The 15,327-nt window shown below is 40.1% G+C and overlaps 1 protein-coding gene and 2 non-coding genes across 4 annotated transcripts; all 3 read right to left on the reverse strand.

Annotated features, from left to right (window-relative positions):
• Nucleotides 1-181: 181 nt before the first annotated feature.
• RPL21 (ribosomal protein L21) lies at nucleotides 182-4,617 on the reverse strand. 2 transcript variants are annotated; one of them, XM_031615636.2, is made up of 6 exons: nucleotides 4,466-4,617; nucleotides 3,475-3,553; nucleotides 2,867-2,928; nucleotides 1,834-1,946; nucleotides 1,148-1,298; nucleotides 182-317 (listed from the first exon to the last, which is right to left on the reverse strand). In XM_031615636.2, exons 2-6 carry the CDS (start codon nucleotides 3,539-3,541, stop codon nucleotides 228-230), a joined length of 483 nt encoding a protein of 160 aa, XP_031471496.1. In that variant the 5' UTR covers nucleotides 3,542-3,553; nucleotides 4,466-4,617; the 3' UTR covers nucleotides 182-227. The 2 variants fall into 2 exon arrangements, with proteins under 2 accessions (XP_031471496.1, XP_031471498.1); XM_031615638.2 differs by having other exon boundaries at nucleotides 4,511-4,593.
• Nucleotides 1,640-1,772, reverse strand: LOC116244302 (small nucleolar RNA SNORA27). Its single transcript, XR_004170157.1, has one exon. It is a non-coding gene; the product is annotated as a small nucleolar RNA SNORA27 (small nucleolar RNA).
• On the reverse strand, nucleotides 2,158-2,233 carry LOC116244306 (small nucleolar RNA SNORD102). The gene has a single exon (XR_004170159.1). It is a non-coding gene; the product is annotated as a small nucleolar RNA SNORD102 (small nucleolar RNA).
• Nucleotides 4,618-15,327: the final 10,710 nt, after the last annotated feature.

A 15,327-nucleotide genomic window follows, 5' to 3' on the forward strand; every position in this document is an offset into this window, starting at 1 on the left:
ATAGCAAATGTCAGCATCCCCACGGTTTATGGTCTACAAAAATGACTAACCTGATGAGCAAAAGGCGCCGATGTTTTTAACGACCAAGCACTATGCAATGCAAGCTAAAGAAATAAGCTTAGAAAAAGTTTTCTAATAATCCGTTTTAAAAAAGACTTCAAAGGAATCAGCCACAATCACATACGCTTGTCCAAAAACAGATCTTTAATTTATTTTTCAAATGTGCACTACGCCATGAATTCATAGGGAATTGGCTCCAGCAGCTCTGGATCCTTTCCATTAGTCCTCACGAAGTGTGCTTCTCTTGGTGGGGCAGGCTGTAAAGGGAAACAGAAAAAACTCAGGGCACAAAAGCTCAAAAGAAACCTTACACAAAATTCCCGTTGACAAATGTAATGTATTATTATACAAACACCACAGCAATTCTATCATTCCTAGTCTCTCTAAAATCCGCTTCAAAGACTAGCTGTAAGAAAAGGAATCTGCTACAAGATTGGACTTTTACTGCTGAATGAAGACAACTACAATTCATCCTCTGCGAATTACTAATCCAATTCAACAAAAAGTACCCTGTAGTTCCAGAAGCAATAACTATTACCTTCCATCTTAAGTCTAGTTGTTCAGTTTTAACAGTTTCTGTTGCAGAAAAATTCAACTAAACCAAAGACAACATCACTTCTAGAAATTGGCCACAGCTTCTGCTGCTGATTAGCAACCCTCTAGGGGATGCCTGAACAGGAAGCCTTTGCTTACAGGCAAGGGCATCATTTTCATCCAGGAATAGCACAGTTCTGTTCAGCCAACAAGCATATCAGACAGCTCAGATGGAGACATACTGCATGCTGTCACTATACTCTAAAAGAACCTCCTACAAAAGGAATAGAAACAAGTGAGGGTGGTTACAGACACCTCCAACACCATCTGCCATAGACCTGAATTTCAGCTCCATTAACATGTTTTGTTGTTGGTGGTTTTTTTAAACAGACAAAAAGTTATGTTTACAGCACAATGCTTTGCTGTTTTGGAAGAGAACATGTTAGTCAATTGATTTGGCTCTAGGTGGTTTTTAGTTTCATGCTTTACTTTGCTCTTGGTTCTTTTTAGCCAATTGCATCAAAAATGTTATCAACTACAATAAAAACATTACCTGACGTTTCAGTTGAACCCAAATGCCTTTTTCTTTTGCTTCCTTTTTCTTCTTTTCATTCTCCTTCACACGCTGCAAAAAGCTGTCTCTGCTCTTGGAATGCTTAATATGCTCAATACGCACATTAATTCTCTTGGCAAGAATCTTACCCCTAAGAAACAAGTATCAGCATTTAATGTACTGCACTTGAAAAACAGTCATTTCAGAGCTAGTTTTATGGCCTTTACTAAGTAATTCTATAAGCTCAACTACAGATCATTCTTCTTCAAATGGCAATCAGTCAGAATACATTCCTGCAGATATAAATTGGATAGTATTTATGTAAGTGAAAGCTTATTAACAAGTATCTTTTTCTGACAAAACTGTGTGAAAATCAGATGAATACAGCTGGATATGGCCGCAAAATAGTATTTACAAGTCTTCATTATAAATGTGAGTTGGGTGAAAATCCTCATTATGTAATGTCATTAAGTGCTGCTCTGAAGAATAAAGAACTGTTTCCTCTGACAGGATCCAAGACAAATGACCACCATTTGCTTGGGTTTTAAAAGGACATATACTTTACCCACCTTGAATGACCAATCAAGACAAAAAAGTGTCTAACTGGCAAAGTGAAAGGAGGGTGCCATTACACATCATCTCCCCCCAAAACAGAACTTTTTACACTAAGAATTTTTGGTACTTACTTAACCTTCTTGTTAACAATAACACCCACAGCGTGTTGAGTAACATTATATACCCTTCCAGTCTTGCCATGGTAACACTTGTGAGGCATACCTTGTTGAACTGTACCCATACCCTGTTAAAACAAGAATGAAGGCAGAGCTTTACAAGCTTTAGCTTAAAGACATTAAAGCAATGGCAGGGGCTTTTCTTTCACTCATCATTTAAAACAGAAATATCAAATTATTCAAGACTTATTTAAAAGTCTTCCTTTTTTGTTCATACCTTTGAATTTATAGCTACACATGTTACACCTAGAAACTATTAAATTCTGTGATCATTCCAGTTGCTTTCAGTGCCGGTGAAATGATTTGATCACTTTGCTTTCAGCAAGCAATCATAGGAGACAATCATCATCAAGCTCCAGAATGTCAAGAAGCAGTAATTTTGAATGGCATAGTTCTGCAACAGTCAGCCCCATAAATTACATGCCAACTTCTCTTGGCTGTTGTAACTTGGTGTTTCAAACTGAAACTAAAGGATTCAACAGAGCAGAAATTCTCAGCAAAACACTTACAGAGCTAACACAACATACTGCTGAAAGTACATTTAAAATTAACTAGAAAATAATTAATGAGAAATGATACTGCACAAATTATGCAGCATAAACTATGGCTCTTCTCAACAGCACATGCAGATCAGGCAAAAGTGAGTAACTACTAGAATGACAGCTGTGCAAGCAGTGCCAGTAGGCAAAATGCAACAACCCAAGTATTAGACATGGCATATTTCACTCGCCTTTTTTCAGCTGGACTGCCAGTTCACAGTCTAACATATATTATACATATAAAAATAGGTGACGTTGAAGCATTAATACTGGCTCAATAGCACTGTTGTTCCTGCACTACTTTGAAAGTAAGCAGCAGGTACTTGTATTGACACATGACACAAATAACAGAAAGACCACCACAAAAAAAAAACAAAACACAACACAAAACTAACAATGAAAAGTGATGACTTCAGGTATTTTTAATTAGACTGCATCACAGAAAGTACCTTGATATCAACTATATCGCCTTTCTTGTAGATGCGCATATAGGTAGCCAGAGGGACAACTCCTGTTGAGAGATACAGATGTGGTTATGATGAAGCACACATTTCACACTCAAAAATATGAGAGGAAAAGAGAAAACAGATCACACATGTTAAAATATTTCATTTTAAAAAAGCTCAAATTCAGAATTAAATCTCAAGAAGGAAAAACAGAAATCAAACTTCTTTTAAGCAGCGATTACCTCTTCATACTCTTCAAATTAACAATCAAACCAACAATAGCTTTATATTTACTGTATCACTCAAAATAGCTGCTATCACTGCTCATTGCTAAGAGGCAAACTGTATGTTTTAAGTAAAAATGAAGTTTTAGTCTTTTCTTCACCTTCAAATTCATTTTCAAGTGATGACTGAACGGCTGTTTGACCTCAGAATGCTAACACATAAGTTTTAAGTTCTGCAAGTTTACTTGCATATCTTTCTGTGGGTTTTTGGTCTAAAGTGTCAGATATCCTTTGATGTGATCTGGCAGTTCTATTACTACCTGGGGATTGCTGACACCTAGCAGGTCAGTAACTTAAAACAGTGCTCTCACTACAGCAAATACTCACCATGTTTGCGAAAGGGCCTCGAGAACATATAACGAGTTCCCCTCCTCTTTCCCTTTGTGTTCGTCATTTTGGCTGATTACTGTAAAAATGAATACAAATTAATTAGGGCAACTGCTTCGTTTACTAAACACATGACCAATAATATGTCCAGGAAATTCAGAAAAATTAAACTCTTAGGCCTGATCAGAACGATACCGCTTCCAAATTGCGGGGTCAAAACAAATAATATTACTAGACAATGAAAGAAAAAATATACAGTATCTATATAAGATTGTAACAGAGGCTACATGGGATGTTAGCTAGTCACCCAGCCCTGCCTTCCTCTCAAAACTGACAGCAGGCGTTGCTCAGGGCTTTGCCTGGTCCTTCTGAAACCCTTTAGGGATGAAGGCAAACTACAGCACAGCCTCCCTGCACAGCTTGTTTGGAGGCCTGATCCAATGACAAAAACGTGTCTCCCCGCATCCAGCTGGAACTGCTCTCATTTTGACTCGTGCCACTCAGCACAGTATCATCTGAGTTGGAAGGGAGCCTTAAAGGCGCTCTGGTCCAACTCCGTGCAGAGAGCAGGGACACCTACAGCTCCATCAGGTGCTCAGAGCCCCGTCCAGCCTGACCATGAACGCGCCCAGGGACGGCGCATCCATCGCAGTTCTGGGCAACCCCAGTGCCCCACCATTCCTACTGCAAAAAACTTCTTTATATCCAACCCAAAGCTCCCACATTTCAGTTTGAAACGATTTCCCCTCACCTTATCGCAATAAGCCCTATTGAAGAGAGTCTATCCCCTCTTTTCTATAGCCCTTCCAACCCTCTTTCCCCTCCGCCGCCTCCCGGCCCGGCCCGCCGCCTCACACCGCGCCCCGCAGGCCGCGGCCTCCCCGCTCCGCCAGCGACCCCCCGCCGCGTGGCTCTGTCCTCCCCATGCCGAGCCAACCACCCCACCGCCACCACGGCCCCTCCGGCCGCGTCCCCGGAGCCGCGGAGCCACCTGAAAGCGGCCACCACGCTTCAGCTCGGCTCTCCCCTCACTCACAAGATGGCGGCGCGGGCCGAAAGGAGCGAGGCGGCGCCGCGGCCGCCCTTAACAGCGGGGCCTCAGCGGGGCTGCCCGCCCTGCGCCTGACAGAAAGCGTGTGGCGGGCTGCCTGCCTGCCTGCCTGCCTGCCTGCCTGCCTGCGCGGGGCGGAGTGGTTGTTACTTAAAGCAATAAATAAAAATATATTTGATCCGCTTACTAACTTCCCAGCTGTTCTGATGTTGTCCTGCAAAACGTGGGCCTAAGCCCTTTCTGTCAACGTTTACAGTGAGTTTAACATTCATGGCCGCAATGGCTGTGGAGGAGGATGAGGTGCGCTGTCAGGTTCTGCCTGCAGAGCTAGCTGGCGGAGCGTGTTCTGACATGGAGGGGCCCTGTCTGTGCACAAAATCCATTAGATTGTTGTAGTTGGAAACACACGGACTGTGTTCCAGCCCTGCACTATGAAAAAAACCCAACCTGATATCTCTAAGCAAGGGAAATGTGTGCCATTCAATAAGCATTCAGCCCCGGTGCCGGGAAACGCTCCCAGGCTTGGAGGAAGCCTGAGCAGCTCTTGGGTGAAGAAATGCATTGGCAACAGAGAGAGATGTCAGGAAGGACATCAAGCAGAACGAAGACAGGAGGCCAAATCCAGTCCTAAGGCATCATTGAATAAAGAAAGATCGCTATTTTCAGTGAGCTGAACTCACAGAATCACAGAATCATAGAATCACAAGGTTGGAAACAACCTGCAAGATCATCTAATCCAAGTGCCTTCCCATTCCTATTAGTACCACAAGCACTAAACCAGATCTCGCAGCTCCTCATCCAGGCGCCTCTTGAACACTGCCAGGGACGGCGACTCCACCACCTCCCTGGGCAGCCATTCCAGTGCCTGACCACCCTCTGAGAGAAAAAGTTTCTCCTAATGTCCAACCTAAATCTCCTCTGGTACAACTTCAGGCCATTTCCTCGGGTCCTACTATTTTCCTGGGAGAAGAGGCCAGAGCCTTTTTCATCACAACCTCCCTTCAGGAAGTTGTAAAGTACAATGAAGTCTCCCCTAAGTCTCCTCTTCTCCAGACTAAACAATCCCAGCTCCCTCAGCCGCTCCTCATAAGACCTGTGCTCCAGACCCCTCACCAGTTTTGTTGCCCTTCTCTGGACTCCTTGCTCTTGCCAGTGATTTTCATAAAGGATACATCTCCACATCAAGCAGGAAAGAACAGGAAAGAAACTCCACATGTTGAAATGGATTTCAGCACACACAGTATGTAAGTGTAATTCATAAAGGAGCAGCAACTGTGAACTGGATTGATCTCTGCTTTACTTGGGATCCAGTCAGATATTCAGGATTTGCTACATTTTTTTTTTCCCCCCTGAATAAACGGCATGGTGGGTTTATTTGAAATCTCAATAATATTCTAACATTTATTTTGATGCTCAACACTTCAAAGAAACAGTCACGTTTCAGAATTTGTTACGTAGATCATTTACTGGCCAGCAGGCAAGCAGATATAGGGAAGATCTACAGCTCTGTATCTTGACTGCACATGCTCCCCATACTGCCTTGATTCATCACCTCAGAAACCTAGCCTGAACTGCAGGTTCAAACTGCAGCTGTAGGATGCTAATTCCATTTTCTCCTACACTGTACATTAAGAAGCTGGTTTTGCTTGAGAAACGTAGCATCCTCAAGATCAGGATGAACATGAGTGGCAACGCCCAGCTTAGCATGAAGATCTAAAATCCCATGAAGATCACAGGCTGGTGCTCTTCCCATTGCTGCACTTTGGAAATCTCTCTACATGCTGATAGGACTGAATTTCTCTCCTTGTCTCACTGACTAGGAGGTGGAGCAAATTTGAAAATTGCTGGGGAAAGGAGCTTGAAAGGTAGGACCCATTCAAAGTGAGGGGCGTGGAGACTTGGTAAACATGACTTTATTTTTCAAAGGGGAAAATATGCCAAAAAAACATTTTCAGTCAGCAAGTTCCCACAGTCAGGATTCTGATATCTTCTTTGGGAGAGTCCCATTTTCCTTTTTTTTTTTTCTTTTTTCTTTTTTTTTCTTTTTTTTTTCTGACACTTCCTTGCAGCATCTGCCTGGACAACAGCTCTCTCTGAAGAATAAATGAGCTATGATGATTCTGCTTGTGGGGTTGCCAGGAAATCTTCACTGAATTTCTAAATGCACAGTGGGATCTAGCTTGTTCTTAATCTCAGAAGACCAAATGGTACAAAGATCTGGAGTGTGACATCCATTTCTGTGAGGTTGTTCATCAGAGATGTGTAAGGAATTTAAATAAATGAGAGTTTGTGAAGTGCTTTGATGTGAAAAATATATTCCCCTTCAGTAGAGTGTAGATTTCCCATGTGTCTACATAACATATTCTTTATATGAAAAACAAACGGAACAGAAAACAAACAAAAACAGCTGATTATAGCTCGAGCAAAAATTTTAAAAATAACTGAGATCAGGTGTCAAATAAAGAATATAAAAATCTGCAGTTCTAATGTGATGGAAAGGCAAAACCAAGAGTTTAAATGGGAAATCAAGATTATGAAATTGATTGTTTACCACACAGCAGGCTCCCATCCACAGAATTGCTGCATTTACCTTGTACTGCTGATCAAAAAGATACTGTTCAAAGTTATGTGTAAGTGCTGAAGTTGATCTTGTCATTCTAGTGTTCTCTCCTTTCAAAAAGATCCTTTTAAATGGCATCTCAAGGTCATACTTCTGTTCCCTTTCATAGGTCTCTTCAGCACCTCAATGATTCTGGTTCTAACAGTTTCCTTATTTCTAGTAATCTGTCCAGTTCCTCCACGAAACCCATTCTGTAAATATTAAAAGCCAGAGCCTAGTTTCCTGGGAGTTTAAGTCAATAACATTTGTATTGAAGCAACCAGTTGCCTCCAAAGAACATGACTGTACAGACAAACTCCTTGAATGGCTCACAGCGGAGTTGCCTAAGCGCTAACGTGAGTGCAATAACTGAGCTGCATCACCAGTGAAGCATTTCATAGAGAGAGGGACACAAAACAGTGACAATTTGCCTTTGAGAGAAAAGGAAAGGATATATAGACCAAAAATTGTGATGAGGCCAGTACATCACATATTGGAGAAGGTTTTCTGTACATTGCTACTTCTTATATATTACTTGCTAATTCAGAATGTTACTGGACAGAGGTAGACATACTGAAGCCAAAGTATTTTATCATTATCTCATAAAATCTGCATAAAATCTGAAATATTGAACAAATTCTGTCATTCAGGGGCTTATTTGAATAACATGGCGTTCTGTGTATATCTATACATCAGCAAAAACTGCATTATTGACCATGAAGAATCATTCAGAATGTAATCATTAGGAACATGCAAGGAGCTTGTTGTATAACTGAGACCAGCTTTTCATGGGTACCAAAGAGTATAGTCCATTTATCAAACTTCATTTGAAAAGCAATTAGTGACCCTTTCCTCCCTTACTAGTGAAGTGGCTTCTCAGAAAAACCAGTTTCATTAATGCATTTTTTTTTTTTCTCAAACTTCTCCTAAGTGCTGCTGTGTTTTTGAGGTCACCTATCTCTCTGTAACCTCCTCTCAGCCCAACCCATCTAATCAGGAACAACAACACCTCATGTTGTTAGCATCAGCTTCACTGTTTACGTAGTTCTGAGTAAAGGTGACTAGCCAATCATGGTAATTACCAGCTCTGCCAGCCAGATACTTTCTACTGCTCTGTTGTAGAGGAAACTGACCTGCTGCCAGCAGTAAATATGCATAATGTGGGGATTTTTGTTGGCATGCTGTTTTGATAATGTACTGAAGTATATAAGATATTGAAACATATAATTAATTCTAAATTATTATTTTTTTTAAAATCTAATTTTTCGCAGTTGCCCTTAAGCCCTTCCCGACCCTCCGGAGCAGACACTGACTACAATTTGGGAAGTAAGAGGCTTAATGGTTGGAATCACACTGCTGTTTTCTGTTTGTTTGTTTATGTCTGAACTGCTATGAACTTATCCTGAAGAATAATGATGTTTGCCCTGATTTTTTTTTCTGTAATTATTTATACACAAAAATGATGATCCCCTTACACCTCTGTTCCTCTAGGCTACATTCCAGGCTCTTGGAGCCTCCAAATGCACAGCAAGCTCCACAGATTTGCTGCCATTCCCACTCATTGCTCTTGAGTATCAGTGATCCGAACTGTATAAAACAGTCCAGGTATCTTACAGTACACTAATTATTTCTGAAACATTTCCCATTATTACTGAATCCATTAAATATGAAGTCCTAGGGGCTGATTATTTATTTATTTGGCCCTAAATGTTTCAGTGATTGTCCTTAACTTGATAACTGAGAACTAAGCGACACTTTTTTAATCTAACTCTCATGCAGTGGCAGACCTCCTGGTGACTGCAGTGGCACCAAGTCAGTTCTTAAATAGTAATGATTTTGCTTAGAAAAAACTCTTGGTGTCTTTAAAGAATTTTTTTTTTTTTCTGTAAGGAATAAACAGGCATGGACAGAATTGACTATTAGTCAGTATAATATGAATTGGTCAAAGCAAAACGAGTACACTCTAGAAAAAAATGCAGGTTGGCTGGTAGGGGCCAGTCTTAGTTGCCCTTTTTCTTATCTGATTTCTAGCATGTGACTATTTTATTCACTATAAAGTATAATTTTAACAGAGCACAACGTGGCAATTATTTTTTTCAAGACAGGCTTAACTTTGGAGGGAAAAAAGATTCAGCTTTACATAGATCTAAATATGCTGCTGAAATTAACACCTGACATCTGAAGTGTAATATGTGACTTGGAGTATTGTATATAAGAACAGTTTATTGTAATGGCCCACTGAGTTTGAACTGATGAAATTTCAATGAAACTGCATTATAAAAACAAGTGTGGTGTATTGTTTTCTTTGTTGTTGTTTCATGATAATTCTCAGATGAGCTTAATTGTCAACATAATTGTTGAATGTGGTCAAATCATTGGAGGACAGAACTGCTATTGAGAGGACTGACAGAGACTGGAGAAATGGAATGACAGGGACACTGAATTTGAGGATAGACAAATGGAAAATCCTGCACTTAGATTTTAACAATCCAGTGCAACAGAACAGGCTGAGAGCTGACTGCATGGAAAGTGGCTTTGCTGAAAAGCACACACAAGATGAGGAGGTGATCCAAGACAGCCAGCATGGCTTCACCAAGGGCAGATCATGCCTGACCAATCTGGTGGCTTTCTGTGATGGAGTGACAGCACTGGTGGACAAAGGGAAGGCAACTGGTCTTGTGCAAGGCCTTTGACATGCTCCCACACCACATCCTTATCTCTAAATTGGAGAGCTATGGGTTTGAAGGCTGGACTGTCAGGTGAACAAAGAATTGGTTTGATGGTTGTAGGCAGGGGGGTTGTTGTCAACAGCTCTGTGTTGAGATGGAGGCCGGTCACAAGTGGTATCCCCCAGGGGTCCATCTTGGGAACAGTGCTCTTCTTTATCAATGACAAAGGCAGTGGGATTGAGCGTACCCTCAGCAAGTTTGCTGAGGACTCTAAGCTGAGTGTTGCAGTTGACACAATAAAATGAAGGGATGACATCTAGAGGGAACTGAACAATCTCAAAATGGGCACATAAAGATATAATAAGGTTTAACACATCCAAGTGCAAGGTGTTGGGTCAAAGCAATCCCAGATATGAGTACAGACTGGAAGAAGTACACACTGAGAGCAACCCTGTGGAGAAGGATTTGGAGATCCTAATGGATGAAAAGATGGACATGAGCCGGCTATCAGTGAGTTTTTGCAGCCTAGAAGGCCAGCAATATCCTGGGCTGCATCAAAAGAGGAGTGGCCAGCAGGGAGAGGGACAGAATTGTCCCCTTCTAGTCTGTCCTTCTCTGAATTACTGTGTTCAGGCCTGGGGCCTCCAGTACAGAAGGGACACAGAGCAGTTGGAGCAGGTCCAGAGGAGGGCCACAAAGATAATCAGAGGGCTGGAGCTCTTCTGTGAAGATAGGTTGAGAGCGTTGGGCTTGTTTAACTTGGAGAAGAAAAGGCTGCAGGGAGAACCCATTGCAGCATTTGAGTAAATGAAAGGAGCTTACAAGTAGGAGGGGATGAACTGTTTACACAGTCCAATAGTGACAGGATAAGAGGTAATGGCTTTAAAGTAAAACAGGAAATTTGGCTTAGATGTTAAGAAGACATTTTTTACCAAGGTGTTGAGGCACTGCAACTGGCTGCCCAGAGAGGTTGTGGATGCTCCATCTCTGGAGGCATTCAGGGCCAGGTTGGATGGGATCCTGTGTAGCCTGATATAGTGATTGGCAACCCTGCCCATGGCAGAGGGGCTGGAACTAGATGAGCTTTAAGGTCCACTCCAAGCTAAGCCATTCTATGATTCTATAATTCATTCTATGAAAAACATCTGAGGATCCTGTCAGACAACAGCAGTGTGCCCTTGCTGCAAACTCAGCTACATCCAGGACTATTAACCAGCACAAAAAGGATCTATTTATCTCTGTTTTGGCACTTGTGAGACCACATCTTGAGTACTGTGTCCAGTTCTGGCCTCCTCGGGATGCAAAGATGAAGATATACAGGAACAAGCCCAGCAGAAAGCCAGTAAGACATTAATGGACGGAAGCACAGGGACATAGGAGAAGTTGAGAGGGCTAGCTTTGTTCAGCTAGCAAAGAAGGCAAAGGGGATCTTCTGTATCTGTTTTCCACTGTGTGATGGGAGAATACAGGGAAGGTGGAGCCAGAGACCTCCCGAGGTGCAGAGTAGAAGGATGAGAGGCAACGGACACAAGTTAGAATATGGAGAATTTCTGACTCAAAATAACGAAAACATTTCTATAATATAAAGGTAGTACAAAACTGAGCTAGATTGCTGAGAGAGTTGGTGAAATTTACACCCTTGGAGCTATTTAAAACTTGACTGGACATGCCCTGAGCAATCTGCTCTAGCTGCATTTGTTTTTGCAGAGTATTGGACGTACAACTTGCATAGGTAGCAAAGATTGCATTAGTCTATGATTCCAACTTTTTAACACTGATAAAGTAAAAATGTTTGTGGAGTAATCTTCTATTTTATAAGCACTCTGTGAATTTGTATTGGTTTATTGGCATCCAAGGTAGCCATTTGTATTTCTATTTAATTGTTCTAAGCAGAGTCCCTAACATATTGTCTTTAATTGCTTATGAAATGGCAAAGAATCTTGCTGGAGGAAAGGGCCTTATAACATATTTCTAGTTTTATTTCAAGTAAAGAAATGGTTTCTATTTAGTTTTAGCTGAATTCCAGTAAACATAAATTCTTTCTTCAAAATACACCAAATAAAATTCACTTTTCTGTATGAGTACATAGAGGCAGAGTTGAATGATTTTCATTTTAAGTGCTACCAAATGCTCTTTTTAATAATGTATGAAGTAGCCAGAGTTATTGCAAAGTCAAGTGCTGAGCAGATTGTTCTAAGTCTCTCAGCAAATGTCTTCTTGTAGTTGTACGTATCTTCGGATGAGTAAAGAAAATCCTCTTCTGCCTTCATAGATTCTTCTTGAAAGAAAAGAAGAATCAAATACAGAAATAACAGGAGTAAAAAATGCTGTTCTCTGCATTAAGGCATTTCACATGATTACAGCTGCACTTACACTTTTTCCTAGGTGCTTTTGCAGAGTCGAAATTTGTGCCAAGTATGCATTAGCTTTCATTAAGTTATTTCCTTTTTACAGCCAGCCCCCTTTCCACAATGGGAAATGATCCTTAACATTTGCAGTCCCACATGTGTCCGTTTCTTAAATCATTAATCCAAAACAGAATCAATGATATCACAAAATACAGCAGAATAATTGCATTTAAAAAGAAAATAGGTGTGCTTTTATTTTCATAGTGTTTTGAACATTTTCAGTATTCTATTATCACATCTTTCAGTTTTCTAGCTTACTGAGTTAGAAACTCAAGTAATCTTCATCACCTTTCCCCAGGGACTGGGGTCTATGAAGGGAACTATCAGATATCACAAGGCTTATAATAACATAATGAGAGTTGGCTACGCTCTGACAACCCCTGTCACTGAGACAACAGCTGCCCTCAACAAATATGTACAGCCAGAAAAGAACACAGTAATGGTGAGTCAAGGAGAAGTGAAACTGAAAATTAACAAAGGATAAGCTTGACCAATCTATGACCAACCAAAAATAACCTTGACCAACTTTTCCATATGTATAACGGGAATAATAGCACATATTTATGGAGCAGGGCTACTGTTAAAGATCAGTCCATTAATATCTGTGAAATGCTATTGAGTCCTTAATGGAATATGCAAAATAGTGAGCTAAACAGCATCTGTGCTGTTCTAAGGCAGCCACAGCTAATCTATGGGGAAGAAGCATTGCAGGAAAAGGGGCAGAGTGGGGAAAAGGAAAAGAAGGGCAAATGGCAAGAAGTGGTGCAGGGGGGCAAAGAGAAATGAAACTACAGGAGAAAGGTGATGCCTGGGTTACTGCACTGTAAAGACACAGGGTGCTAATACACACAAAATTAAGCATTATCATTTCTGATATACATGCAACAACCTATGTTATATTTTTCTTTGTAGAAAAACCTAAATTATAAGTATAACCAGATGGCAGCATTTAACTGACCATGTGCAGGAAAAGAGGGGAATTGTGGGTCTTCCAGGGTGTAAATCTATCAAGAGAAAAAAATTAAAATCACTCTACTTCTGTACTGCTGACAAAGAGAGCATTGTTTAAGAACTGATTGCAACACACCCTTGAACAATTGCTTTAGATCAGTGGAAACACAAAATATTGCTAACTGCGACATATGTTTCAATTAAAACAAAAATAATGAACCACCCATTAGTTTAATGAAAAACACAGGCTATTAACAGTAAATGCTCTTTAACAACTTGATTATCTCCAGAAAGCTGTTTTGAGTAATTTTTCCACCCCCTATTGATCATTTTTTCCACTACGTACTATCTGCTATGTGCATGCTGTTTTACATATTCCTCCTCAGTTCCTTTTACATCTTGGTACTGTAGAGAACTGATTAGTGGGGGAGGCTGAGGGCTGAAATTGTACAAAGACTCTTTACCTGGGGGCTGCCTGTTGTCATGTTGTGCGTCAATGTTGTTATAACATGACAGCTAATCTTGCTTTTGGAGAAATGCTGCAGAGATCACAAAAATACCGTCTTGCTGACTGTAGTGGGAAGCTTTGCTGGGTGTTCTGGTAGAGAACACACGCACTGAAGAAGCATCCCATACCTCACTTCTAGTAATGGATTTCTCAGGATAGGTTTAGCACACAAATGAACTGTCACTTACTTCCAGTGTTTTCGTTCCATAGAGAGTGAGCTGATAACAATGGTTCCTCTAGTGCACGTGTCAAGGATAAAATCCATTACTTTTTCAAAAAAATAATAAAAATTAAACTACCTCATTTTTAAATAGTGGCCCTGTTTCTCCAAAGAAACCTGCAGAGGCCTCTGCAGCTGTTCAGAACAGTATCAAAAAGTGTACAGTTATTTTTAACGCCCAGTTTGCATCCTTTCATCCCGTCAAGATCACTGGGAGCCAAAATATAGATTTCTCTTGCAGTATATGACAATGTTTTTCAAAAGAATTTACTGCTATATAAATGGACAATTTTTCTAAGCAGAACTCCAACTTTTTTGAGCCTAGAGACTCAAAGAGTGAGAGCATTTTAGAAATCTACTGTTGTTTTCAGTACAACTGAATTCTTCTATTTTACAGTCTTATAGGACAACTGTCTTAACTGATTTGTGTTTTAAGTGCTGTTGATAGAAAATTTTATTCAGTTCAGTAGCATTTTTAATTTATTTTATTTACTTTCCCTTCTAAACTTTAAACTTTTCGGATGCTGATAATCCTCTGTGTAATAAAAAGTGAATTATTTACCAACTGTATATGTAGCAAGGTGATCCGTATAAGTTCAGCTGCAAAAAAGGCAAGTATTAAAGTAACTTCATCTGTGAACACTGTAAGGAACAAATATTACTCTCTGCTTAAAAACAAAGCCACACTGATTCAGGAAAGCTTTGGTCTTCTGAAATGAGTATAAGGTATAAATCAACGTGAGCCAAACTTACTCTGCATGAGAACTCCCCTTCACCTATTTTTTCCTGTTTACAAAATTTGTCTAATAATGATTATTTCTCATATTTATTTGTAAAATATTCCAATATTTATTGATGAAAAGTGGTAAGGAGTAAAATAATATTTATTTGAAGTACAAGCTTGGTTTTCATAAATTTTATAGTTTTCCATCATTGCATAGTTTTGTGTGATAACAATTTCTTGATGCCTTGTTTATAAGTGAGATTGAATTTCTTATTTTGAAACAATGAATAAAATGTGTCACCTCACCTGCTGAACTGCTTGCCTTGGTCCTCCCATTTTCACTCTGCCAACCATCACTCCCTGTCATGGCTCCCAGACAGCTTACACAGCTGTTCTGAACAAAGCCTGATTTCCTGGAAATGTACTAGAACCATAATTTACAAATATTAATTTACTAATATAGATATTTAAGTATTTTCAGTCAGTCCAAGATGATTTGATATAACAGCACTTTTGAAATATATTTCTCATTAGTGTCTCTTGTTCTCAAGAAGGATCCAATTTCACTTACATAATGTGTTAAGTTTTCAATTCTGTGTAATTTGCATTCTGCTTCAGGTTTTCTTGGAATTATGGAATACAAATTGTGAAAAAATCTTTTATGTCCCACTCAATTACCTTATAGCATAAATCCTGTAATATTTGTTGCCTATAAGTTAAAGC

This window comes from Phasianus colchicus, chromosome 1 (assembly GCF_987193195.1).
Source record: "Phasianus colchicus chromosome 1, bPhaCol1.hap1.1, whole genome shotgun sequence".
NCBI classification, from domain to species: Eukaryota; Metazoa; Chordata; class Aves; order Galliformes; family Phasianidae; genus Phasianus; species Phasianus colchicus.